The sequence below is a fragment of the Prunus avium genome, chromosome 6, assembly GCF_965620075.1.
Source record: "Prunus avium chromosome 6, drPruAviu1.hap1.1, whole genome shotgun sequence".
NCBI lineage: Eukaryota > Viridiplantae > Streptophyta > Magnoliopsida > Rosales > Rosaceae > Prunus > Prunus avium.
Window position 1 is genome coordinate 3,047,682 of NC_142289.1, and position 27,326 is coordinate 3,075,007.

Below are 27,326 nucleotides of genomic sequence, written 5' to 3' on the forward strand. Positions count from 1 at the left end.
CTTTTTTTACGGCTGGATCCGGATAAGTTTGATCTTTGGTTATGATTATCGGCAATGATTTTCAGATATTGGTTTTGATCATGCAATTAAAATGTCTTATCCAGATCACTTTTTTGGATTATGTGCAGCCCAGCTGATTAATAGTATGGGCACGCGTGATGACACATCAGAGGAAATGTAATCTTTCATCACATCATGATTGCGATTAATGTTTGTTTTGTTTATTTGTAAACGATATCAAAGTGTCAAAGATACTAATTAGTGTATGTAAGACCACTTTAGTGGACGTGAGAATCCAATAGCCTTACAATATTAGTAAGTACAAGAAAATCTGTAACCAATAATTTGCAGAATAGTGTTTGGTTATCATATAATTTGAGAAATTATAAGATACCGTCGGAATACACAACTGAATTATATTATATTATTGAAATTAACAATATAATAATGTGTTGACAACTGAATTATATTATATTATTGAGATTAACAATATAATAACGTAGCACATCAGACAGTCTAACAAAAAGATTTATGATACACTATAGAAGTTGTTCAGGTTGGATTGATACTTGATACAAAAGACATGCATCCAATCCAAATACTAAACTAAAATCTTATAGATGACATGGGTGGCAAAGTCCAAATCTTGATGATGGGTTTTGATTGGAGGGCAAAAAGAGGAGTGAAAAGAGAGAGAAGGGACACCACCACAACAAGAACAACAAAGAAAAAATATATAAAGTACTCTTGGTGACAAAGATTGCAGAGAGGTCTAGTCTTAATCTCCAAAATCACACTCACCAGAGGGCTTTTTTCTTTTTTTCTCCAAAACAGTTGACGAGTACTCAAAGATGTCACCGACCCACTCTCTCTAAATAACTGTCCAATGAGGCAGAGACCCATTTCTTTCTGAACCCAACCCAAGTGTCAATGACAACAAAATCAAAGATCCTTGTCAAATAGCACTCAGCATATTATGACACACCCTATCTTGGATTAAAAAAATTCATTAAATATGCAATCAAATCATAAACACACAAAACAACAACCTATCTCAAACTGTTTTTTTTGGGTTCATCCATCTCCAGCCCCCCAAAAGAAGTATAAGAGCTTTAACTTCCATATTTATTAAATAGCAGACCAATTCAAAAACCTTTTTCCATCTCATGAGGTTCACATTCAGATTGTCAATATTCAGCTGAAGAATAATGTTAAGCTTGTTACAAAATGAGGCAAATGGGTGCTCCAATTTTACAAGAATAGTAGGATAATATAAGTGAATAAATGTATAACAAAAAATTGTGCAGCACCTCATTCAGTTGGTTTATCTCAGCTGTAATTTGGCCTGAGTCTGTTTTGAGGAATATGGGCATGGCCCTGCCTTTAGGGTCACAGCAAACACTCAACCGCATATGTATGGCAATTGAAAGCTCCATCTTGAGAGTTAGTGGGGAAGAAGGCTTATTTTTCTTTGCTCTGGTCATCACTGAAAGCCAAATCGAAAATCTGATTGTAGTCATCTACAAAGTGAACATCAAGACCTTCTTTTACGTTAGGGGCGAGCTCATCAAAATCCTTCCTGTTGGCTGCAGGAAATATGATGGTCTTCACTTCACCCCTCCTTGCCGCTATCGTTTTCTCCTTAACCTGCATTGTTTGCAAAAATGAACTTTCTATGAGTTCGAGATGCACTACAGTATACTCAGATGGCATATCATCCAACCTGATGAAATTTCCTAAATAAAGAACATAGAAGAAAACAAGTAACTTAAATCAGACAAGATATAGAATCATTTAACGTACCCCGCCAATAGGAAGGATCCTCCCAGTTAGTGTTACTTCCCCTGTCATTGCCAAATCCTTCTTGACAGGCTTCTTCATGGCAAGGGACAGCATGGATGTGATCATGGTACAACCAGCACTAGGTCCATCCTTTGGTGTGGCACCTGCAGGAACATGGAGATGAAGCTTGGAATTGGCAAAGAAAGGATTGTCTGGCTCTTTATCGAGCAATATCGCTCTGGCCACAGTGTGAGCAATTTGGGTACTTTCTTTCATAACATCCCCAAGTTGACCAGTAACATTAAGGCTTCCCTTCCCCTCTCCTTCCTCAACCTGAGTGGTCTCTATATACAGGGTGGAACCACCCATGGCAGTCCAAGCGAGACCCATAACAACTCCAACTGGAGTCTGATCGTAGAGGCGTTCAGCATGGAAAACAGGTTTGCCAACAAAATCAGCCACGTTTAATTCATCAACCAAGACTTTGTCAACTGTTTTTGTCGCTTCACTTTCCTGAATTTTATCAGTTTTCTTTGCATCCTGTATAGACAAATACAACCATTAAATCCTTCAGTTGGTGAGCAAACAAATTCAGAGAGCGAAAACAGACGGAACTGAAATACTGAATTGAAAGAGTCATTAGGCAAAAGAGAAGCACCAAAAAAAGCAATTTAACAAGCTTCCTTAACATAAGGTAGAACTCTCGCATCCCATGATAGGCATATTTTTATTTAACAAAACTTTTTATTTTACAAAATGAAAAGTCTTGCAAAATGATTACATTTCTTTTTTCATTTTAAATTAGGTAAATACAATAAAACTCTTCTTAAGCTCTCAGGATCGAGGTCCATAAGGATTGCAAAACTTGTATGAAGTAAAACAATTCTTAAGGTTGCACTCAAGTTGACACATTTCTCATAAAGATTGCGTAGTAACCCATTACCCAATAACTTTATAAACTATTTGATACCTTGGAATCCATAGGTTCATCAGTATCTGCAACCTGAACTTCACCAACTGCAGGTTCAACTGGGAGATCCGTCTCTAATGATTCACTTGCAGTCTGGCTCTCACTAGCAACCACACTTTGATCTAGTTTATCAACATCTTCTACTTTGGCTTCATCAGTCTCTGCAACCTGAGCTTCAACAACCGCAGATTCATTTGGGCCATCAATCTGACCAGTGGGAGACTCTATTTGGCCAGCAACTTCAGGTTCATCTGATACTCCTTGTCTAACAAGTTGCAGGGCTATCTGCCAGGCCATAAAAGATAGGTTAAAGCATGTCATTGTTCAAGGAAGTAATGCATATCATTGTTCAATAAGGTCATAAAGTTTGCCAAGCAGTAGCTCCCTCTGAATCTAGACATTGGTGACAAACCTTGCGGTAGATCTTTTCTATGTGCTTTTGCAGGTTCCTAACACCTGCTTCTCGGCAATAATTTTCTATGAGAGCAAGAAGAGCTGCATCGGTCACTTCAACCTGAAAACAGATTAAGCATAATTGAAATTAGTACAAATATAACGTACAAATACACACACACACACACTCATGGACAGATATCAGCACCTGTTCAGGTTTGATGCCACATGCTTCACGCGTGGTCTTCTCCAAATAGTCTCTAGCAATGTGAATTTTTTCATCAGTAATATACCCAGCAATGGAGATGACCTCCATTCTATCCAAGAGAGGATTTGGTATCATCTCCACAACATTTGCTGTACAAACAAACAGAACCTGCAACACGAATGTTAAAGCATGAACAAAAGGAAGAAAGAGAAACCATGCCACAACTTTCACGTGTCCCAATGTGAGTACCAAGTTGAAGATGATATAACAAAATTGGACACCTAAAGCATTCCCTTTCTTTTCCATCTTCAAAAGATTTTAATAATACCTAACCCTCACACACATGCATCAGATGGCTTGGAAATGGCAATTATACTACTGGTAAAAGTAGAACATCAAATGACTTAAAATCACTAAACAAAACTAACCTTTGAGAGGTCAATTGGAACATCAAGATAATGGTCCAAAAAATTAGCATTTTGCTCCGGATCAAGAAGCTCCAACAAAGCACTTGCTGGATCACCAGCATGTCCCCTTCCCAACTGCCACAAAACAAGGCAAAGTTCAATATTATGAAACTTGAAGCATTTTTGGTTTATGTGAATACGCCTTTTACCAACTACTTTCACTCTAAACTACAAAAAGAGTCCTACAATATAATGTCTCTCAGGGACAATATGAAGCAAGCCGACCAGCCATCTATTACCTTGTCAATCTCATCGATCAGAACTAAGGGGTTAGCTGTTCCCACATTTTTAAGGCATTGTACCATCTTTCCTGGCATAGCACCAATGTAGGTCCGACGATGCCCCTGGATATTTTAAAAGTTATTTGATAAGAAATAGCTCACGACATGCATCTGATTATCAATATTTTAGTGCACAGAGCTTGCTAAATACCTTTATTTCAGCAACATCAGATAACCCTCCTACAGAGAATCGGTAGAACTTACGGTTCAAGGCCCGTGCAATTGAACGGCCAATGCTGGTTTTGCCCACTCCAGGTGGGCCAGAGAGACAAATGATTTTTCCTGACATAAATAAGCAGAACATCAATAATCCGCACTGCTGTCATGGAAACTAGCACAGCTTTGCAGCATTTCTTACAACCTCAGAAATAAATATAAAATCAGAGCTAAAATTAGTCTATGAGAAACAGGATAGACAATGCAACGAGGTAGTGCCCATAAATTAAGGTAGACAATTGTGAATGAAAACTATATCAACCTTGTGAGATTCCTCTAAGTTTCCCGACGGCAATAAACTCCAATATCCTTTCCTTTACATCAGACAACCCATAGTGATCTTCATCAAGAATCTTTTGAGCCCGAAGAACATCAAAGTTCTCATCACTGCATTTGGGATTTAGATACAATAAGGGAACACTGCTTTAATTAAATAACAGAACAATGTTTAAATATTAAATAAATAAAAAAGAAGTAAGAACATAGTAACTCAAATAACATTTCTTTTATAGTTGCCTACTAAAAATATTTCTTTTATAATTTCCTTTTAAAAGCTTCTCACACTAGTACCCATTACCGCATTTTAGATTTATTTAAACAAAAACTCATTACAGATATTCCTATTAAGTGTGGCAATGGTGTTAAATTAACGATAATTATTAAAATCTCTCAGCATCCTAGCCACATATATGATGTCAAAATATTGGAATCTCAAAGATCCCTCCAGTTTGAATTACTAAATTGAGGCAGCACAAAAACCTGTAATTTCCCCAGGGAATGGAAGTCAACCAATCTAAGTAATTACGCGTCACATTAAATTCACTCGAACTGGCCTCCAACAGCTGCAGTTTTGTGAGCTCTTCTTCTATAACTTGCAAAACATGAGGTGGGCATTTTTCCCTGTTTGGTTCAAGTCTCTCCCTGAACTTTGCTGCACCACAGGATCAGAAAAATGATGCAACAGTTACCTTTAGGTACATGATCAATCAATATTTACAATAATTTATCAATGTTTCTCACATACATGCATACACAGATTAAAACTGATGATGAGAAAGCACCAACAGCATACAACACTGATGTGCACATGGTTACAAAACTTAACGTTAGACGAAGTCATTCTCAGTCCTTAATTGTATGCACCATATGATCAGACCATGCACTATGTCTACATCATTTTGTCCTACCAAACATCCATTACAATATATTCTTACTTGATTAGATATATGGTCAAGTAACAAGCCTTTGACTTTTGAAAAGCCGGGGACAACAATAATATATATATATATAGCATGCATGCATACGTACACAGATACAATATCTCGGTTTGTGAGAGGGATAATTTTTTCTTTTAACTAACCAGAAAGTGTTGTTTTGTCGTCTGCTTCCAATCCCAGTTCCTGCATCATGTAAAGCCAAGTAAGTTCCAACAAGCCCCAAGGGCGAGATAAAGAAATTGATACAAAACCCACCACAAAGAGAACAGATCATTGATAAATTATCAGACACTGTCATTGAGGGTATGGCATTGAAAATATGTCTGATGATGGTGGAGACATATACCTTCTTTATGGCTTTAAGCTGCTCATTCAACAAGTAGCGGCGCTGTTCACCACTTATCTTCTCTTCAATTGCTTTTGCAATAGATTCCTAAGTATGAAAAAAAGAGGAATTAACAAAAGAGAATCAAAATACAGTGGAGAAACAAGTCAAGTACAAAACAATGGCATATTGGGATGACATACCTGAATCTTGCTTATTTCTATCTCTTTCTTCACTAGTTCCAGTGTGAGCTTTAAACGTTTATAAACCTAACCGAAAATTGCAGAGTTAAGCATTCTCGATATAATAAGATTGAATATAAAGTCTTATCAGCCATCCGAGTTAAGATCAACCCATGCTTACATCTAGCTCTTCAAGCACTTGCTGGCATTGCAACTTGTTTGCACCAGATATAGCAGCTCCAAAATCTGCTAACCTTGGAAAATTAAAATCACCTATATGCTGCACAAATTTAAATAAAAAGAGGGAAAAACCAAGATGAGAGGGCAAAATGATTTCACATATGTTGCGAGCAAAGAAATGTGTCTTGAAGCAAATGAGCATGCAAGAACAAAGATGCCATAAAATTCAAATATCATGAGAAGCAGAGCAAACCTGAGTGTATGTTTGAACATGATCTCTCCAAAGGGAACTAGTCTTCAGAACATCTCTTAAAGTAGATATAACCTCAAATGATGTTGCTTTTATTACATCATCATCCTTGTTATAGGGTTTGTCCTGAAATGTAAAGTGTAAGAACATAAGAAAAAGGGAAAGAAAAATATACTCTATATGTGAAAACTCCAAGGATTAATAATTGAATTGGTAAAATGAAACAAAATGTGGACCTTGAGATGATCAACTTTTACAGTCAGAGGATCCTCATCAACCTGTAGATAAGCCATAAGTTTGCTTAGTTTAACTAACTTTATCTCAAACAAATACTAATTCATATTATACATGTACGAGGTGATGAGGCAAAAAGATGCTAAATATGCCTTTAAAACCATTAATCAAAAGTTCACTCTTACTGATTGTTTTTCCTCACCATCTCTGTAATTCGAAGTCGCCTATGACCAATAAGAACTACTTGGTCTCCTTGAATGCTTGAAATCTGAAAATAAGTAAAAAAACTAAGAAAAGCTGAAAGGACATTATGGTTGATGCTAGTTAATCCACAGAATTAGGGCTTATAAAACTTAGGGGTAAATGAGATACCTGGGCAAGCGTACCGACTTCATGCAGGCGATTAAATAACTCTTTCCCTTTTAAGTCAGAAATGCTTTTATCAGTTTCAGAACCTGAGACCAAACTAGGATCAGTCCCCGGCTCATCCTTGAGAAGAAAAGCACCGGCATATGGAGCTTGCCGTTTTCGGCTTTCCTGTAAAGCTGCCAACAATTTAGGATCCTACATGAAAAGCAATACATTAGTTAGTTCAGTAAATCAACATTGTTCTATAACACCTTGCAGTAACAGCAATTACAGAATTGACCCAACAATGAAACGAAATATGCCAACACATAGAAGTGTTAAACAAAAGGCCAACTTGATTTTCAATGTATTCAATAATCTCCTGTACCTTCACATAAATTGGCATGTAGAATCCTGGAAAGAGTGGTCTATGCGGCAATGGCAAAGCTAAAACCTGTTCATGATAGGAAAAAAATTTGTTAAAAGGATAAATAGGAACAAATAACAATAAGCTTAACATTTTCCTTCATTTTCTGATATCCAAACAGACTACTTTAGCAAAACCCAAAGCACCAAAGCCAACCAACCGTTAGATAATCTTCGGGTCGAGGATTCGTGGGCACAATTGCTGACGAAGACTTCGACTCGGCCTCGCCGTCGGTCCCCGCTTTCTTTGCTTCAACCTCCACCACCTGATCAGACCCGTCACTCGCGTCCGAGCAAAAAAAGGCTCGACGAGACGAATTAGGCCGTGTCAACCCGGTGAGCGAGCCAAGAACTCGGAGAAATGGCGAGGAGAGCTCGGTGGGCCCGGGACGGAGGCCCAAATTGGGGCCCAGGCTGTGCACTCGGGCCTGGAGGCATGATGAGGAAGAAGAGAGAAGCTTCAGCATATGTTAGTGGTGAATCGATTGAAACTGTATGAAAAATCGAAAATTGAATTCAGGGTTTGGGTCTTTTTGATGCCCTAGCGGAGCAGTTGTGTGTTCTCTGTTAAAGAAGAACCGCCATTGCGTAGAACTTAAAAACTGGTTGAACTGCGACGGGTTTTTCGTATGTTTTGTGTCTTAAAGCCCTTCATAAACCCTTGTTTTTTTTTCTTTGACGAAATTGCCCCTGATATGTGGAAGAACTACATAACGGAACCCGAGGCTCATTTGGTGCCAAAAGCCAGAATTTTCTCGAGAAACTTTCTTAAAACTCTCCCGAGAAACAGAGTCGTCGGCTTCTCTGTTCCTCACTTTGCGTCTGCGTCTCCACAGGTTCCACCACACAACCCTACTAGCCAGAGCTCAAAACTTATCTCCAAGGTTCAAACTTTACCGCACTTCTTCGCCAACTGTTTCACTCCGGAGCAGACCAGAGCTAACACTCAGGTACTTCAGCTGGTACCAGAACGATCTCAATGTTGCACACAATCTTGAACTCAATAAAAATCGCCAAAAAAAGAAAACTCAAAGATCATAGCTTTCTAAGATGGGTTTGTTAGAAACAGTGACAAGCATTCGGTTTCTTCAAATTTTCACATCCTTTCAATGTTTAGCAAGCAACCAGTTTTGTGCAAATTCCATTATAATTTATATGTTGGTGTTGGCATATGTGAAAAGTTTGAAGATTCGTTGGGTTTTGAAGCATTTCAGAGAGCTGGTGATTCTGGGTCCAAGTTATCAGTTTTGTCTTGTAAGCATTTGTTGAAGGAAAATGAAATTGGGTGTGTTGAATGCGTGTATAGAGAGATGATTAGGAGGAGAATTGAGCAAGGAAAAGGATGTTGCCAAAGGCTTGGGGAATTTCACCAAATGTGGTTACTTTTAATACTCTGATTGATGGATATTGCAAATGGGTGGGTTGGGAAACATGTACAAAGCTAAAGCCATTTTGAAGGAGATGGTGATAGATACCATTTGCCCGAATGAGATTACTTTTACTACTCTGATTAATGGGTTCGGTAAAGATGAGAATGTAGCAGCAGCTATGAAGGTGTTCAAGGCAATAAGGAAGCAGGGTTTGAAACCCAATGTGATTACGTATAATTACTGATCAATGGGTTATGCTGCAATGGGAAAAGCTTGATGAGGTTCGTGGTTTTCTGTATGAAATGCTTGGCTCGGGAGTTGGGTTTGAAGCAAATGTTGTTACCTACAATGCACTAATAAGCGGTTTTGTAAGAAGATGATGATAAAGAAAGCTAGAGAGTTGCTTGATGACATTAGAAATCAAGACTTGGGGCCCAATGTTATAACATACAATACGCTAATTGTTGCACAATTCAATGTCAGAGTGAGGGGTTTTCCCAGACACTTTGACCTTTAACTGCCAGATTACTGGTTTGTGCAGACAAGGAAACAAGGAAATGGCCATGAAGTTTTAATATGAAATGGAGACAAGGGGCTGCAAAGCTGATCTCATAACATGAGAGGCTCAAAAAGTTCTTGTGCAAAGAAGGGGAGTCAATAAAGGCAGCGAGACTCCGAAATGAGATGCTCAAAAAGGGTTTGTTTCCAATACACTTGACATACATTACTCTGATGGATTGGCTACTGCAGGGAAGGAAACCTCAGGGCAGCTTTGAATATGAGGGCAAGATGGAGAAAATGGAAGCCAACACATGAAGTAACATGTAATGTTATGTGTTGATCAAGGGATATTGCATGAAGGGCAAGCTTGAAGATGTGAAATAAGAAACTGCATTTGGTTTCAGTCTCAGCACAAAGGAGGCAGTTTGTGTCCACATCCAAAGGTGGTCATCAAGATGTGATGAATGCTTGTGTTGGGTGGACAGTGGACTGGAGCAGAAAGCCTAAACCATCACAAAGTTGTGGGACAATAACTTTCAGTCTTTCAACTACTATTATCTCTGTTTATTAGGTCAAGGAAAACAAATAACTACTGAAAATGGTAACTTATCATAGAAAAAACAAAAAAGAAAGAACAAGGAAAAGTTGGATCCTAATCTACCACTAAACTTTTATCAAGTCGCTTGTTTTTCTTAGCTTTTTTTTTTTAATTTATAAATTTGTAGTTGTTTTTGTTAGTTGGGCTTGTGGCCCTCATTTTACCAAGGAAAGCAACCTCTCCAAGAAGAGAGATTATTTTATTTTTTTTTCCGAACCAAGAAAAGAGATTGAGAGAAGGGAAAAAAAGTGTCGTAGGTAGGTAGGAGTATTAATTAGTAAGAAGTCAAAACGCAGCGTTTAGTGTAGTCACTCAATGGCTTCCATTCCATGTAAGGCCATGAATGATTAATTATAGTTCAGAAATCTTGAGTCTGACTTTTCATAATACACACGGCTTTCAGATTCTTCCCTTCGTTTCCCTTCCCTGAGCTCCCTATTATTATCACCTTCTAATCCCATCTCCATTCACCACCAAAAGTTAGGGTTTTTCTTTTTCTTTCCAAAGTGCTTGAAATCCCATGGATTTCCAGAAGAAGAGAATCCAATTAGTGGCCTTCATAGCTGGCATCATCGTTCTCAGTATCACAGGTACAGACATATACATAATGTTTGCTGTTACTGTCATTTTTTTTCTCTTACTGGGAAAACTATAGGGGAAAGAGTAATTAGAATTCGAAAGTTGAAGTTTTTCTTTTACTTTCTACTGGGAAATGAAAATTCTTAATTGAATATGTAAAGATCTGTCCTTTTTTAAACTTTATTGGCCCTTAAACCAAAATCCCGAATTTGAAGAACCTATAGATCATTTGATCACGCAAAGTCCATTGCGCGCTGAAAGAGTGCAGCTTGGATCCTTACCATAATGTTATTATCTTTGAATCCATGATATTGTTTTGAAATGAATCTGTTGAAGGGGGTGGGGCAGTTGATTTGTCTTATAGACCTGAGCTGATAGCTAGAAAGATAAATCACTATTTTCATGTTAATGTTCTGTTATTGTTGTAATATTGCATGCATTCTGGTCGAATGGAGCTATAAATATAATGTTTCTGTGCCTAATATTTTACAGAAGTTTTTGTTTACAGTCTGAGATTTGTACCCATGATCGGTTTTTTGAAGAATTTTGTGATTTGCTAACATATGCAATGCAATATTCAATTTTTAGTCTTTTTTGTAGAGAAAATGTGTATCCATTACTTAATTAGAATAAATTTTGATATTTTTCTCTTATTTTTTTCTCCATAGCTGAAAAATGTCGGCAGCTGGTTGGGGAAAAATATGCATCTCGGAGTGGACAGTTTACATTCTTGAACTGCTTTGATATGGGTTCTGGAACACTAGCTTGTTCTGTGAAAGAGGGAGTGAAGCTCTATGTTAACAACATCAGAGCTTCCCATGTTGAGAGAATAAGGTATAAAGCACTTGAAAGTGCATTGGCTGATGCATTGTCACAGGGGGTACCTGCTAAAGATGCAGCCAAACAAGCACAGAAGGCAGGACAAAAGGCTGCGAAACTGGCAACTCGGCAAGCCAAGCGGATAATAGGTCCTATTATCTCTTCTGGATGGGACTTTTCTGAAGCTATATATTATGGTGGTGCAGTAACAGAAGGGACTGTTAGGGGCACTGGCACCTTGTTTGGCACCTATGCTGGAGGCTTTCTAGGAGAGCAAAGGCTTGGGAGATTTGGTTATCTTGTGGGAAGTCAATTGGGCAGTTGGGTAGGAGGTAGAATTGGATTGATGGTCTATGATGTGATAAATGGAGTCAATTACTTGCTCCAGTTTGGTCTGCCTGAAAATAGTGAAGTTCGTGAAACTTCAGCTTATGAAAGTTCTGAAGGTTCTGAAGCTGAAGCCTTTGAAGCTTCCAATACCTATGAGAGCTCTGAAACATATGAGCATTCTGAACTGAGGTGAACGAATTAGGTTCATTCCTTTGTTTCTTTTGCTCAAAATTTATTCTGTAGATGCCATATAAGAACTTCGTTTCAGCGGCTCATTCAAATTTGTGTATAATTTTAAAGATGGTATTTCCATACGGTTGCACACACCATTCTTACATTTTCTTTCAAACATCTATAAACGCCACTTTGCTATCACTTCGTTTTATTTTATCTTTAGTTTGTTCTGGATGTTCAGGAAAAAGGGGGAGGGGGTGTTAATTGTTGTCATCTTTTGGATCATGTTCCTTAGAAACAGTTGATGAACACGATAAGCCAGCATTGATATTGCACAGACTTCATGGTAATTTCTGTTAAAGATCTAATCTCTCAAGGAAAATCACTGCTTGGGTTGCTAGAATGTTGTAATCTTCTATTGTCAAATGGTTGTGCTGGCCAAATGACTTATAGGGAGTGCAATGTTAGCTGATAGGCTTCATGATCATTACTGACATAAGTTAACGGTATACCATATCTACCTAAATTTGGACAATGGATTTTCAATTGATGTTATTTTAGTGAACAAGATCCAAATGCATGGTTTCCGATTACTCAAACAGAGGTTGATTTTGAAGTTCTGAAATAGAAGGCTTCTCACTTATCACTGGTTGGTTATGGCAACCCAACTCTTGGGCCTAGGCTTCAACATCTTATCAACAACTTATCCTTTAGCTGAGAGTTGGGCAAAAGCCCATATGTATTTTTTGGAAAGTGGATCTCTAACCCCTGAGAAGTCCATATATGGTGGTGGCACCCTCATTATAGAATTTCGCATATAATATAGTAGAATAACATTCTTGGACTGAGATGGAGTTCAGGCCAGTATTTGAAAAAATATTTGAAAAAAAAAAAGAAATTTGAGCTCTAAGTATCGCTTTTATTATTATTATTTATATCATAGACAGTCTAAAATTATGTAAACAGTGAGATAAATTCAAATTTGAGTGCAAGTGGGCGGGCTCATTGTCTCTTGTTGTTTACCCTAATTAACTTATGCAAACTTGGAAGGTCTCTTGTTGTTTACCCTAATTAACTTATGCAAACTTGGAAGACTTAAGTTCTGACAGAGTAACCCAATTTCTCTGAAAATGGAAATGGATGCTAAAGCTAGGGGATGACTGACACTCTTCTGATTATTAAAAGAGATATTTAGTTGTATACCCATTCTTAGCACTAAAATTATAAATAAACTCTACACAATTTAATTTCTATAAACAAACTCAAAAAATGACAACTGGCCCTATTGAATTTAATTTTGATTATTAAATTACTTTGATGCCCTATTGAGTGTTTTGAACTTTTTTATGAGGTTTTGGGGTTAGGTTTGTTTTAAGAAATCAATGGTAGTTTTATAATTTAAAAAAAGTTAAAGTCATTTTGTTATATTGTAAATGGACTTTGGATGTGTTTCTAAAGTCCATTTCATATATGATTTTTTTATAATTTGATGAACTCCTATATTGGATGTAGTAGTGAATCTCCAACGGGACAAGGAGTTCATTTCAACACGGAATTAGATTTGAAAGGTATTTGTGAATTTGTGAGGGCCATGGGGAGGAAGTACTGGATGACGACTAGCAAATAGTAGAATCAGGCCATCGCTTTCAGGCCCAGTGCATGGCACATGGAGTCGTGTGGTTTCCACACACCCGTTTGCTCAAATGGCCATAGTGATTGATTTTGACTTCATCTTAGCCAACGAACATGCTATGACCCTATCTTTGATTTTGATACTTCGATTCTATTATTTAAAATAATAAAACTAGAAGGAGGATCACTACATTTTCCTTTAACTAATGCATGATGGCATGGGGCAGACCTCCAAATACTAAATTTAAAGAAAACAGTTTTTATTTACATTTAGAGTGTGAATAACATTTCTCTTATTAAAAAAACAAAAAGAATTCGCATGTAATGTAAGAGCCAAACGCACGAATAATATATCTTAAAATTAACCCAACGCATCAACTGAGTGGGATTTGGCAGTTTTATATGCCAGATTAAGAAAAGGATAATAAAAAAAAATTAACCAAATTCGGATTTATGACTAGCAAAGTTTCATAATCTCAACTGAGTGCAAGTGTGATTTTATGGCTTGTCAAAAAAGTGAGAGAAAAAAACAAAGTTTCCAGATGTTGAACCCACCATTCTAAAAGGAGTTTATATCTTCAACGTCGAGTAGTCGCGTTACTGCTATTGTTGGGATTGAAAGTGGCCAAATTGGCCAGAAAAAGTAGAGACTTCCTTTCCTTTTTCTATCCATTGAATGTTTCATGCTTTTACTTCCGACCAAAATATAAAGGGACATAAAAAAACATTATCAAAAACCCACCAAATGACCTATCAATTGTCTACATCTATGCTTCACCACCTCCCCCAGTGGATTCTATTTCTTCAGTTTGAAGGAAAAAAAACAGTAAAAAAATGAAGAACAATGCAATCAAATTGATGGAGGAAATTTCTAGGGCTTCCATTGTTGGTGAGCTTTAAGTTTTTGGAGTATAGAACCCCACGACTTACGGCAATATAGATGGTACAAGTAATCTTTAATATCTCGATTGATGATGCAAAGCAAAAGGTCAAACATGGATGGTATATACAAAAACTTCATTTTAAAAAAATACAATTGAAATTCAGTAATTTGATTGGAAGAAGTCGCGCATGCCCATATGAAAATGATTCTCATCTCATGCACTTCCAAATTGTCTTTGCTTATAAGGATATTTATATCTTTATTAGAGGTTAAAAATGAGGTCAAACAAACAGAAACCTCCAAAGGCAAAAAGCATCCAATTTCAAAGCTTGCACTACCTAAAAGAATGGTACATCTAATTTCAACCATTGAAATTGAAAGAGAAACATAAAGCTAATAAAGTGAAGATAATAATAATATATAACAATATCTTAGGGCCCATTTGATAACCATTTCAATTTTAGTTTTTAGTTTTTAGTTTTCATTTTTTGGGCTAGAGTATAGAGAAAAATGAGAGTGAAAATGTGAGTGAGGATGAGATTCAGAGAGAGAGAATGAGAGGGGAAGATGAGAAGGAGGAGTAACAAAAGTGAACACAATCCCATCCTCCCTTCTCATCTTCTCTCTCAATCTCATCTTCACTCTCATTCTCACTTTCATTGTCCCACTTTTTCCTCTATACTCTAGCACAAAAAATGAAAACTAAACCTAAAATTGAAATGGTTATGAAACGGGGGCTTTAGGAAGCTGAATTCGTATTAGAAAAGGGTCTCTTTAGATATTGGGATTATAGTGGCCATCCAGTTTATGAAAAGCCAACTAAATTTATGGCCGAAAGGAAAACAGAGCATAATAACATTTATAGTGGAAACTACAAGGCACTTTGCACTCAGTGTATATGACAACATTTTAGATACATAAAGGTCCACATGATATTTATAACTTATGTGGAAAGTGAAACAGCATATATATATATATATATATTTGTCTTTGCACATCTAATTATTTCAGCTAAACCCTTCACAAAGTGCATAATTGGATCATTCATTAAGCATTAATTTCCTCAAACTAGTTTGAATCCTGTCAAACATATATGACACAGATTTAGTTCCAAAAAAAAAAAACAGTAAAACAAAATAAGAAATAGCAGCATTTTGAATATTGGATGAACAAAACCATGAATTTGAGTTATTGGTGAAATTTGGGAAAAGAAATTCCAACAATCAATCAGGCTGGCATTTATATATTTTTATATAATATGAATGAATATTACATTTTGTGGACCCCACTCATTGTGTTTGATAAAATAGGATAAGACAAGTGGGGTTCACAATAAATTGTCAAGCTAAGCTAACAGTGTGAAATGAATGATATGCTGATAGTAACTTATTAAGAGGCCAGAACTCAAGAAGATGTTTAATTTATTCTGTATATCAATCGTATTGTGTGAAAGCATAAGTAAGGGAATCTTTTATCCAAATGTCCATCATCTTGGAGTACATTAGCCCTTTTTGGTTATGGAGTTGTTTTCGCCTTATTATTTTTCTGATCTTGATTATAAGATGAGAGTTAATGACTGATCGTAACAACACTTATTCAGAATTTAATTGATAGTAACAAGTACTGTCATCGTAATTAGATGGATCCTCTTGTCAATTATCACTAGCTTTTGATCGTCTTCTAGGTCAAGTTGTAGCTTTTGATCTTCAGTCACTACCTCCCAAATTCCCGCCAATTGCCATAAAATGGGGAAATATCTTTTGCTCACCACTTTAACCTAAAGTGTACTTTCACCACCCTTCTCAACACTTGACACGTGTCTCGTGGTATAACCATAGTTGACTCTTTACTTTGTATTTATGCAATCATGGTTATATCAATAGACACGTGTCAAATGCTGAAAATAGTGATGAGAGTACACATTGGATTAAAGTGGTGAGCAAAAATGCTCTCATAAAACGGTGTTGGGGACTCACTTCTCCACTTGTTAAATTTTTTTATTTGGGTCTCATATTTTGTGCATTGAATGCAAGCGATGGCATCATATTTTTTTTCTATCACTGCATCAGAAAATGATGCAACTAACTACTTTTCCTAACAAGTATAACAAGAACCATATATAGTAGTTAGGGATAATATTAACCTATATACCTCGGCATTGGGATCATGGCCTTGGTCTCAATCCCAAGACAATCCATTTTTAATGTAGGGTTCACAAAGTTTTCAAGAACTAGTACCAAAACATTGACACACAATAAAGAGTTTATAGTATAAGTAGTTAAAAATCTTTGTCAAACTACACCAACAATTATAAATCGCCTACCGGACGTGCCTTATTTTTATCAACGACTGACAATAGTACATACAAAAATATGATAAGAAAAATAAGGAAGTTGAGGTTCTACCGAAAAATCAATTAGTATTGAAGAAGTAGTACAACTCCTTGTAAACCCTTGCAAAGTTTCTCAATTTACCACTACAAATATGAGACATTTCTTCACATTTTAAAAAACAAACATTCTGAACAATATATGCGGCCATTATGGTACGGTCTCCGTCCCCTTTGCGGAAGACGGTGGCTTTGTATTGTATTTTGGTTTGATTTTGTGATGGGGAAGACTATTATACTAGACTGTACTGGTTTTAGTTTAATCTTCTCTGTGTTTGTGGCATCTTGTTCCTTTAACTGGCCTTTTTGGCTTTTGTATTCTCTGTTTGTTTCCTTCCCATTTATGGGTTTTGAATGAACATGATTGATTTCGACCCAAAAAAAAATCAGGAATTGGAATTCTCATAAGGAATTGAATTCCCCCTATGGAGAATTCATGCGTTTACTTCACATCAAGGAATTGAAAAGTAAGCGAGGCCCACAGAGAATTAGGAATTGAATTCCTGATTTTGGAGGAATTGAATTCCTGATTTTGGAGGAATTCAATTCCTGAATATGAGGTGGTATTCTAATTCCCGGAGAATTCACCCATTAGGAATTCCTCTTTTCTACTCATTATATCCTCACACAATTTTCAAAATTCCAAATATGCCATCTACTTTAACCAAAAAATAAGGACATTTTAGTAATTAGTACCACTTCTACCCCAATTCCATATGGTTTAGTAAACAACTTCAATAGGAATTCGGAATCTAACTCCCCTCAATCCATCTGGTTTAGTAAACAACTTCATTAGGAATCCGGAATCAAATTCTCCTCAATCCAACTCTTCCTCAATTCAATTCATCCTCAATTCAATTCCCCCTAATTCAATTCCAGATTAGTCAACATGCCAATAATTTAAATATTGAGAGGCTATATATAAGTTATGAATATTACACCAATCAAAATAAGGATCGATCTCATTGATTACACTATTTGAGGGGCAATCGAGGTGCGAGATTGGACCCACAGTCACAATGCATAAATCAATAATGAACACAACCCCTTCATAACATGGACCCCACAAGTGCCCCATAAATAACGACCCTCGAAACGGCTGGAGGATGTCACCAAGTTGTGATTTGCTCAAGAGTTTGAATTTTCAATCCATTTTTCCTTTGTAAGAAGAGCCTTTGATATTATCTCGTATCCTCGTAGGGTCGACATGTGTTGCCATGGTGATGCTTTGGTACAAAAAGTCTGTGAATTGTATGAGCAAATCTCAAGCCTTGAGAGCCTCAAACCCTCCAAAGATGTCAACATGCTCTTCACCCAACTTGTGCTCACATGCATGCCACCAAGTCCAATTGATGTTTCCAAGTTATGCCAAGGGGTGCAAGAAATAAGGTCAAAGCTTATAAGGCTTTGTGGGGAGGCAGAAGGACTTTTGGAGAATCATTTTTCAACCATCCTAGGCTCATATGAACACCCTCTTGACCATCTCACCATTTTCCCTTATTACTCTAATTACCTCAAGCTTGGCAAACTTGAGTTCACCATCCTTAGCCAACACTTCCCTCATGTTCCTAGCAAAGTTGCCTTTGTGGGTTCAGGCCCTCTTCCTCTGACCTCAATTGTTTTGGCCTCCAATCACCTCACCACAACCTCTTTCCACAACTATGACATTGACCCTTCAGCCAATTCCAAGGCTCTTGGCCTGGTCTCGTCTGATCCTGACCTATCGAAAAGAATGGTTTTCCACACCACAGATATAATGGATGTCACAAATGCTTTAAAAGACTATGATGTTGTGTTTTTGGCAGCTCTTGTGGGCATGGACAAGATGGAGAAGCTGAAAATTATCGATCACTTGGCTAAGTACATGTCTCCAGGAGCAACTTTGATGCTAAGGAGTGCACATGGTGCCAGGGCCTTTCTATATCCAGTGATTGATCCTTGTGATGATCTTAGAGGGTTTGAGGTTCTTTCTGTGTTTCATCCCACTGATGAAGTCATTAACTCAGTCTTGATTGCGCGTAAATACGCATTGCCTGCACAGCACTCATCACCAATTGATCCTCAGGGGCTTAATGCTGGTTCCATAATACTGCCCAATAAGTGTTCTGAGATTGAAGCCTTCAATCTCCTCCTCAATCATGCTCCTCAATCATGGCAACATGATGATTGAGGAATTGGCCTTTGAGGAGCAGCTTTCATAAAGCTTGCTTTAATTTCATGTCTTCATCTATGTTGTTTCACATATGCATGGAAATAAGATCCATTTAGTTGGTTTAATTGTTATGTGTTTAATGCATATCTGACCTGTTTATCTACCTACTTATTGTGACATCCCGTATGTATTATGGCTTCTCATATTTTAATAAAATCACTTGGAAATTGGATCCTTATCATTGGTTCAATTTTGTAATGTGTTATGCATTAATTCCTTACATGACCATCAGATGTTGATTTGTACAATATCTGTTGTTGCATCTTGCACTGCAAACAAAATGAGAACACCCCAATTCATGATCAGATTGAAACTTTTTGGGATTTCATAATCAGATAAGTATTCTTGTAGGGTTTTCATCATCAGATTGAGTGGAGGGGATAGCTCAGGAACCAAAAGATAGAAAATGACCGATTGAGAAAGACAAGAATTTTGTTAGGTTCTGAAGCCATTCTTTTGTTACTGTCATTAACCTAAATCCGAAATATTGATATCGATAGATCACCAGGTGAAATACTTGAATTTGTCCTTTTCCTTTCTGGACAAAAACAAGGTGCTTTTCATTCTTATTGGTTATCTGATAGGCTGATGGGAAAACACCAATGGAATTGCGTGGTTTTTATCTAACTGTGATTTGTTCAAAGAGGTGGTGGATTCTTCATCCATGGCTGTAACTAATTTGTCCATCAATTTCTTTTCTCCTCTCCTCCAATATCATCACATCAAATCTGAAAAAGCAAAGATGTCTTGTTCTTGAAAGCTCCAATCTCAATTCAACATTTGGCCAAATGCATATTTTTTTAAACCCAATGACTAGAATAAGGTTCTCCGCAATTAATCATCACTTTTAACTTATATATATTACATTTCTATCTGCAATAAATTACAGAATCCAGTGACTAGATGGATAAATTTATCCAATGCTATTAAAAAAAATTATTAAGGGGAAAGGTATAGACTTTGAGTTCTTGTACATAGATCTTAGGACTAGCTTGTTTAATTAGGCTAGACTCGAAGAATTGGAGAGAAAATTGTCACCAGGGGCTAGGGTTTGTGAAGTTGGGTTTTTGTGTATGCATGTGGAGCAAAAATATAGTGTCGACATAAAGGGAGTGTTGTTTTATATATTAAAAAAAAAGGGCGCTTTTAGAGTGCTGGGTGTTGTCATATGCAGATCTGAGTTTTGAATCTCTTCCCTCATAGTGTCGACATATTGGCTGCCAAGAGAAGAGGTGTTGGGTGCAAATCACAAAAAAAGTTCATATGAGTTGTATGAGAAAATCTTAGGGCCTTGAGAGTCTCAAAAACCTCCAAAGATGTCAACATCCTCCTGAGCATTGTTGACATATGCCACCAAAGCCTTGTTCATGTCAAAGTAGCAATGTGTGCAGCGGAAAACAATTATTAACTCATATTCCAAGTACCACTCTTTAATTGTTTTTTTAGAATAGTAGTTAATTAATAGAAAATATATGATAAATGTATGAGATATTGATCAGTTCTCACCTGTACAGATTAGTATTGAATTTTTATATGTTAAAAATTACTGGTCCACATTATGATCGGTTCTGAGCACGCGCAAGCAATTTCATTGTAACTTACGTCATGGTTGATTCTGCGTACAAATTTTCCACATTAATGTTAAAAAGTGTCCCAAATTCTTTATACATTTTTCTTGTGAAATATAACCCTAATTTCTGTTCTTTTGTGGGCATGCATTAATATTGTGCACCTACAATATAATACACACGAAAGTGCTGCCTTGCACGATTTATGTTCTGACTTCAATTATATATCTCAAGTACTACAGCTTTTTGTCTGCTTCTCCAATAGTTGGTTAATTCTCATGAACAAGTAATTTCTTAACGATTCTTCTAGAAAGCAAGTTGTTTTCCACACAGCACAACACAAATCCAAATTTCTATGGCGTTTTTGGCTCACCTTAGGTTAGTTAATTGTTTAAGCCTCAACACTAAGTCCAAATATATCTTTGCAATCAAACCCTGAAATGAAAGAGTATAGATGTATGTCTGGCTCTTGAAGATATCCAAAGGAAATAAAATTGATGGTTGCGTGCACATGATTTGAAGCAGAGTCACTTTCGAACAGGACCAGACACAGCTTGCAGCCTCCAAAACATGAAATTGATTGCCAAAGGGTGGAAGCTTAGGCCTATACATCTTTCAATTTTTAAATGGAGTGCCAATGGTATTAATGTTGGTGACTAAAATTACACTAAATTTCTGAAGTTTTATAGGTTTTTATGGTTAATATCTATCATCAATCTAATGCTAATCGAACGCTAAACCCAAAACATGTTAGAGCTTTGGATAACAAAGCCAACTACAAAGGGACAACCGAGTTTTACCATGTGTTTGAATGAGGTAAAATAACTCGGGATTTTAAGAAAAGTCAGGATTTGAAGCGTGGAAAAGGGAAAGTCCTCTGTTTGGCAAACTAAACTCAGAATTTGGCAAATTATGCGTGGAAAATATCTCGGAATTTTAAGAAAAGTCAGGATTTGAAGTTTGGAAAAGGGAAAGTCCTCCGTTTGGCAAACTAACTCAAAATTTGGCAAATTATGCGTGGAAAATATCTCGGGATTTCCCAATCCAAAATTTCGAATTGAAATTCTATGAAAATAGACAGAATTGTGAAATTCTCAACCGAGCGGGAATTGAGATTTTCTACGCGCCCAAATCTCCTCAATAAAGAGGAGGCCTCATCTACGTCTTCTACAAAGAGAGACAAAAACAGAGAGAGAAGATGGGCATCTGTCGACTAGTGTTGTTTTGAGGAGTTTTGCTGGTGAGTTGGCAAATCTAATTTCAGTTTTCCATTTGTTTCCTTGCCGTTATGTTTTATGTCTCTTAACTCATCCTTTTGATATAGTTTTATCTTGAAAATAAATTTGGCTTTGGTTAAATATTGCAAGTCCAAAACCAACGGGACGACCCATCTAAGAATGATTTAGCTTTCTTCTCTGGACGACTTGTCTTACACAAAGATTTTAACAAAGTGGGCTTGGTACAAACCATCTACAAAATGGGCCAAGGATATCATTTCGTAAAATTCAAAATGAACAATCAATTTAAAGTAAAGATTGGCGAGTCCATGCACAGAGAATAAAAGCTTGAGACTATGCAAGAATGGATGACTCTACATAGCATATATTTGTTATCAATGAGTGTTAGTTGGATTAACCCAGGTTTTTGGCGTGCTCCCAAACGGTCATAGATTCAACCCTCAATGGTACCTGTATGTAAGTTTTCCCCCTCACCCCCTTCCTAACTTTGGCCAAAAAGGAAAATATAGCCTATATTTGTTGAGTAATCTATTTATTTGACCAAAAATGAACTAAAATAACACCCATAAAGTCGGTTGATTCTTGTAAATATAAACCTGGTTCTATGACCATGTCCTTCAACATTGCCTAGCTAAATAACCCAAATCGAAATATTATACATATATGAGAAAGGAATTAGAAAGACAGAATGTACACTACAAGCTAGCATTACGTGCAAGGTTCAGTACAAATTAACAAGCATGGATTAATGTGGCTAAAACTAGTGGTCAAATCAGTAGAACCAATAATCTTCTGACATATAGCATTCACATATCATCAATATTTCCGGTCCCGACCCCAGCGTCGAATAACATGGGAGCTCCGATGCTGCCGCCAACACCCTCCATAAGAGCAAACCTCATGTCCTCAGATGGCTTCCAATGTCGCTTCCTCTGGTTTATGAACCAATTGTTGATCTGCTTTTGGTCTAGTCCAGTTACCTCAGACAGGTGCAATTTCTCCTCTTCCTGTAAACATAGGATCATTTGGGTAAGAACTTGCATTTATTAGATTTATCATTCGCCTTTATGCTATTTTTTGACAACCAATATATTTTTCCATGCATGTTCATGTGTTATGGATGAATTACACATTAAAGTACAAGTTTCGTTTCTATTAGTTGACGCCCAATGTTTTCATATTTTTGTTAAGCAACTTGAACTGCATCAAAACTTTATAGAAAAGCCCATCTCATAACATAATTGCATGAAAATTGTGCGAAACATGAAAGCACTAAAGTGAAAAGCAGAGAAGATCGATGCATCCATGAGATTGGAACTGAATTCAATTACCGTAGGATATGGCCACCTATAGTGAGTAGTCCACCAATCCAATAGGGCAGTCCTGGCATCCTTTGGTAGCTTCCCTTTCTTTCGTTTCTTCAAGAACTCCTTCCTCAAATTGCTAAGATACCCACTGTACTTATGCAACAGCATATCTTTCAGCTCCCTATCACCACCCGCACGAGCAGCAGCTGTTTCTTGACTCTCTGCGGCTTCTACCTCCCCACAGCTAAATTCCTCCTCTGAACTTCCAACCCCTTCATCTGCAATGGTTCTAACAGTTGGTCAGCAATCCTAAATTAAGCATCTAACTGCAATCTAGATAACTAATCCCATTATTCCCTAATTCTACTCAAATTGCTAGTAAATTAATAGATATCAAAATTGGCAGACATGATTAGGCAAACTCTACTCATAATACTTCTCAAAGAAATCACCAGTATCAGTTCAAAACATGCTAGGATGTCAAAGCATGCACAGAATGATTCAGGCGCATAACATTACTGTAATTAGACTTGTCATTACAATTTAAAATGTCTTTATCCATATCATTTACACTTGGATCTTCACCAAAGTTTGTTCAAGTAACAACAAATTTGGTAATGTGACCCTATATGCAATTAGGAATACTTAACTTATTTATGTTATTCATAGAAACTAGGGTTTTTATGTATATATATTCTACCAATAAAACTAATTTCTCTAAGAAATTTCTTATATTTTTTATAATAAAAATGCTTCCTTATGGAAGTCACTGTCATACAGATATATCTGCTTTTAGGGCATGAAAAACACCACTCATTTCAGGTGTCATGATTCATATATAAAACAGAAGCAATTACATGCGACCCCTTTTGGAATGATGAACAAATACATGTATATGCATGCCTGTGCGCAACTTCAGCGCCAAGAAGAAGAAAAAGAAACCAAAACCTAGTCTGTCCCCCATCATCATTGTCATGAGCAAAAACACCATGACCTATAAATCTCAGGAAAACGGCACTTAAAAATAGAAACAAAAGGAAAAGGGAGCAATGGATTTAGAGAGGAAGAAATGTATGCATATACCAGAATTACAGTCCCAGCTGGTTTTTGGGAATGTGCCTTTGCAGAGGTTTCTAAGTTGCGACTGAATGTTGGTCAAGAAGTTGGTTGCTTCATCGAACGGTTTGGATAACTCCTCCTTGTATCCACGAAGAACCTCACAGTATGATTCCTTGCAAAACAACAACATATAATTCACAAATTATTAATTAAATGTTGTTTTAATGAGTAAAATAATAAATTACCTAAAATATCCTGGGATCTTGTCCAAATTGGGTTGGATTGGAGCGGCCAACAGTGAGATATATACCAAATTTTATTTACCTTTTTCTTTTCCTTTTCAAAGACTTATCCGGAACCAAATGGAACATGATTAAATAAACATATTATCATATTTAATTGCGAAAGTACCATGAACTCGTCAAGTTCTGGATCAGCTCCTATCTCACTGCAAGTGCTCATGGGATGGCTCACCCGTCCAATTTCTTCAAGAAGACTTTTCATCTCCGGTGGTGCTCCAACCTACTTGTTTAGCAATTAATGACACATCAATAAATGTTTTTATGAAGAAAAAAAAAAGAAAAAAAAGAAGAGATAATATACATTCATGCACTTGTATTTAATTAATAACCTTTTGGCATTCGAGGTATGCATCAACTAAATCAGGGAAACGAGGGTGATTGGCTATCTGGGTTTTGATCAGATCAGACATATGATGATCTGATCCCATGCCCTCCGTTTGAAACAAGAGCATGTTATCATCCACTACATGACCCTGATGATGAGGATGACCGTGGAACCCACAACTGGTATTGCTTGTACTTGTAGCCATATTTTCAACTTGATGAACAACATTAACATCAATCTCTGAGCCTGATATCACACCTGGGTTCAGCCTGTAGAAATCTTCCATATTCATACATATATCTTTCTCGAATTCAAGCTCTAATGTCCAAGAAAAAGAAGTAGCTAATTAAGCAACAATAATACTTCTACAGTGGAAAATGAGCTTGTGAGTGAGTGAGAGTGAGAGACAGAAGGAGAGAGAGAGAGAGAGAGAGAGAAAGCGAGAGAGAGAAGAAAAGGTTTTTAGCTTGACTAGGAGCCAAAGTGGCATTTGTTTTTTTGTTTTGTGGGCTTTCTTTCTCACATGGAAAAGGACCAGTCTTTACTTTCTTTTCCAAGGAAACCTGAGGAAAAGAGAAGACACAGAGAGAAAGTGGAGAAGGAACATGAGGAAACTGTTTGTGTTTGGGGTCGCGTGTGAGAGATAGATGGATTGCACTGTGGATAAAAGGCTGAACTGAAACGGTGACCAACAAACAAAGGTTTGATTTGAAGTTGTAGGGAGAGAGAGAGGCGTAGCCCGTATTTATAGAGTCCACCCGTCACCTTCCTCAGAGCATTGGGACTTTGGAATTGCCTTTAAACTGTGACATGACATTCTACTACGTTTCAAAACCCTATTGGTTCGGGGACTGCAACACTGGGGCCCAACAACATCAACGCTATGGTTTCAGAGACTTTGCTTGTACTTACTCGCTCATCACCCATTTCCTGTTCTTGTTGCTGTTCTTTTCACCGCCATAGGCCCTGGTTGTGGTTGGGAACAAGAACCAGATAATTGGAGGATTAAATTGAATTACCCTACTGTCACTTTTAATCTCACACGAATGAATTTAGTTTAAAAAACCAGTAACCCAGGTAAACAATGTCATTAGTCTGAAAATAATTGGTGTCTGCATGTTACCTTGCTTTCTCACATCAATGAAGTGAACAGTTTACACCAGTGCAAGGTTTGTTTGGTAGCATTTTATTTGGCTTTCAGTTTTGCTTTTTTGTTCTTTGGCTCCAAAGACAGAAGGGAAAATGTATGATAGAAAAGAAACAAGGATGAGAGATGTGACAGATGATGAAGAAATGTGATTGCATGAGCGAATACCTAATATTCAAATTGAAGACATGTTTATTTATTTTTTAGTTTATTCTTTTCCACTTCCTTAACATTTCCTTGTGTTCAACCTAACTTTGTTTTCTCTTTTTTCTTGGTTGTTAATAAGTGCCAAAGCTTTAACTATTCCGTATGAATATTCCTCCCAGTAAATTGAGAGTAGCAGATAGTGCAATCCACTCTAATCATTGAAAGCCAAAAGGAGAGGTGAAGGTTAGACACGACTATTTTCGCAATCCCTTTAGGATTAGTTTACTAGCCAAACAATCTAACATTTGTTAGCTAAAGCCAATTATCTAGGATTTTATTTTCGAGAGTGGTCGACTTAGGGCATAAAAGATTGTTAATTGTTCATGCATTTGAATATAATGGTAAAACTTACATACATCAAAAGACAATTTTATAAATTCATCGTATCTACGTTACGTCTTATTCTATTGTAACTAGTTGATGACACTTTTTCTTTTGAAACGTCTTAATACAACATAATTTAATTGATCTTTTGAAACACCTAATTATACGGATCCATAAACGAAAAGTTTAAAAGAGGATCTTGGTTTTTTGTGTCTCTCACATGATTTTTCAAAATGATTAACCACACAACGATATTGTCCTTCTTTTAATCATCAAGGATTTGTCCTCTAATGGCAATACAAAAGATATGCCAAAAAAACAGAAAAAGGAGTGACCAAAGATATCATGGTGCTTCCTGGAAAATGATCAACTTTAATTTAATTGCAAGACATATTAAATTCTCTAAAATCATCTCTTCAAATGAAAAAGAACAGTAAAAGAGTAAAGTAATGGATCCTTTTTGGAGGGAAATAGTGGAAATCTATAGTTTCCAATAATATATAAAGACGTACAGTAGAATAATATAATTAATCAGTGGTATCTGCAAAGTGAGAAATATTAGTCAGGCAAATCCTTGACTGCAGCAATTCAGCATTTTTTTTCATTATAATTTACAAAAGTATAATATTCCTTGTTGAATAAAGAACAGGCAAAGGGCACAAATATGTTAATAATTTAGGGGTGAAATAGAGATTAAATTAAGGGCATTCATCATTTATTAGTTTGAAAATGAGTACTAATGCTAGTGATCAAAGATTCTAATCCATGTGCTGATGAAATTAGAGCAGGCTGGCTAGCGGCAACAAATACAGAGAGTCCCTACCTTTTTGGATGCAATTATACGCTTTCATTATCAATCATAAAAAATAAAATAAAATGTTAG

At 36.7% G+C, this 27,326-nt stretch overlaps 4 protein-coding genes and 1 pseudogene across 4 annotated transcripts; 3 read left to right on the plus strand and 2 right to left on the minus strand.

The window, feature by feature from the left end:
• Nucleotides 1-1,106: 1,106 nt before the first annotated feature.
• Nucleotides 1,107-8,451, minus strand: LON1 (lon protease 1). The gene is made up of 20 exons (XM_021965607.2): nucleotides 7,641-8,451; nucleotides 7,442-7,507; nucleotides 7,078-7,269; nucleotides 6,908-6,973; nucleotides 6,708-6,749; nucleotides 6,475-6,597; nucleotides 6,223-6,321; nucleotides 6,063-6,128; nucleotides 5,881-5,967; nucleotides 5,678-5,717; nucleotides 5,077-5,248; nucleotides 4,580-4,704; nucleotides 4,253-4,383; nucleotides 4,060-4,164; nucleotides 3,782-3,895; nucleotides 3,354-3,521; nucleotides 3,165-3,266; nucleotides 2,753-3,037; nucleotides 1,804-2,322; nucleotides 1,107-1,647 (listed from the first exon to the last, which is right to left on the minus strand). The coding sequence occupies exons 1-20, from the start codon at nucleotides 7,944-7,946 to the stop codon at nucleotides 1,462-1,464; spliced, it is 2,994 nt and encodes a 997-aa protein (XP_021821299.1). The 5' UTR covers nucleotides 7,947-8,451; the 3' UTR covers nucleotides 1,107-1,461.
• Nucleotides 8,175-10,179, plus strand: LOC148293491 (uncharacterized; annotated as a pseudogene).
• A 136-nt stretch (nucleotides 10,180-10,315) lies between these two features.
• On the plus strand, nucleotides 10,316-12,051 carry LOC110762843 (uncharacterized). Its single transcript, XM_021965540.2, has 2 exons — nucleotides 10,316-10,538; nucleotides 11,196-12,051. Exons 1-2 carry the CDS (start codon nucleotides 10,469-10,471, stop codon nucleotides 11,867-11,869), a joined length of 744 nt encoding a protein of 247 aa, XP_021821232.1. The 5' UTR covers nucleotides 10,316-10,468; the 3' UTR covers nucleotides 11,870-12,051.
• A 5,791-nt stretch (nucleotides 12,052-17,842) lies between these two features.
• NAS4 (nicotianamine synthase 4) lies at nucleotides 17,843-19,144 on the plus strand. Its single transcript, XM_021965551.2, is given in 2 exon segments — nucleotides 17,843-18,879; nucleotides 18,881-19,144. Coding segments are annotated over 2 exon segments (993 nt in total). The 5' UTR covers nucleotides 17,843-17,961; the 3' UTR covers nucleotides 18,956-19,144.
• A 3,175-nt stretch (nucleotides 19,145-22,319) lies between these two features.
• LOC110762844 (homeobox protein knotted-1-like 1) lies at nucleotides 22,320-25,495 on the minus strand. The gene is made up of 5 exons (XM_021965541.2): nucleotides 24,770-25,495; nucleotides 24,550-24,660; nucleotides 24,163-24,310; nucleotides 23,104-23,357; nucleotides 22,320-22,779 (listed from the first exon to the last, which is right to left on the minus strand). The coding sequence occupies exons 1-5, from the start codon at nucleotides 25,055-25,057 to the stop codon at nucleotides 22,579-22,581; spliced, it is 1,002 nt and encodes a 333-aa protein (XP_021821233.1). The 5' UTR covers nucleotides 25,058-25,495; the 3' UTR covers nucleotides 22,320-22,578.
• Between the last annotated feature and the right edge of the window lie 1,831 nt (nucleotides 25,496-27,326).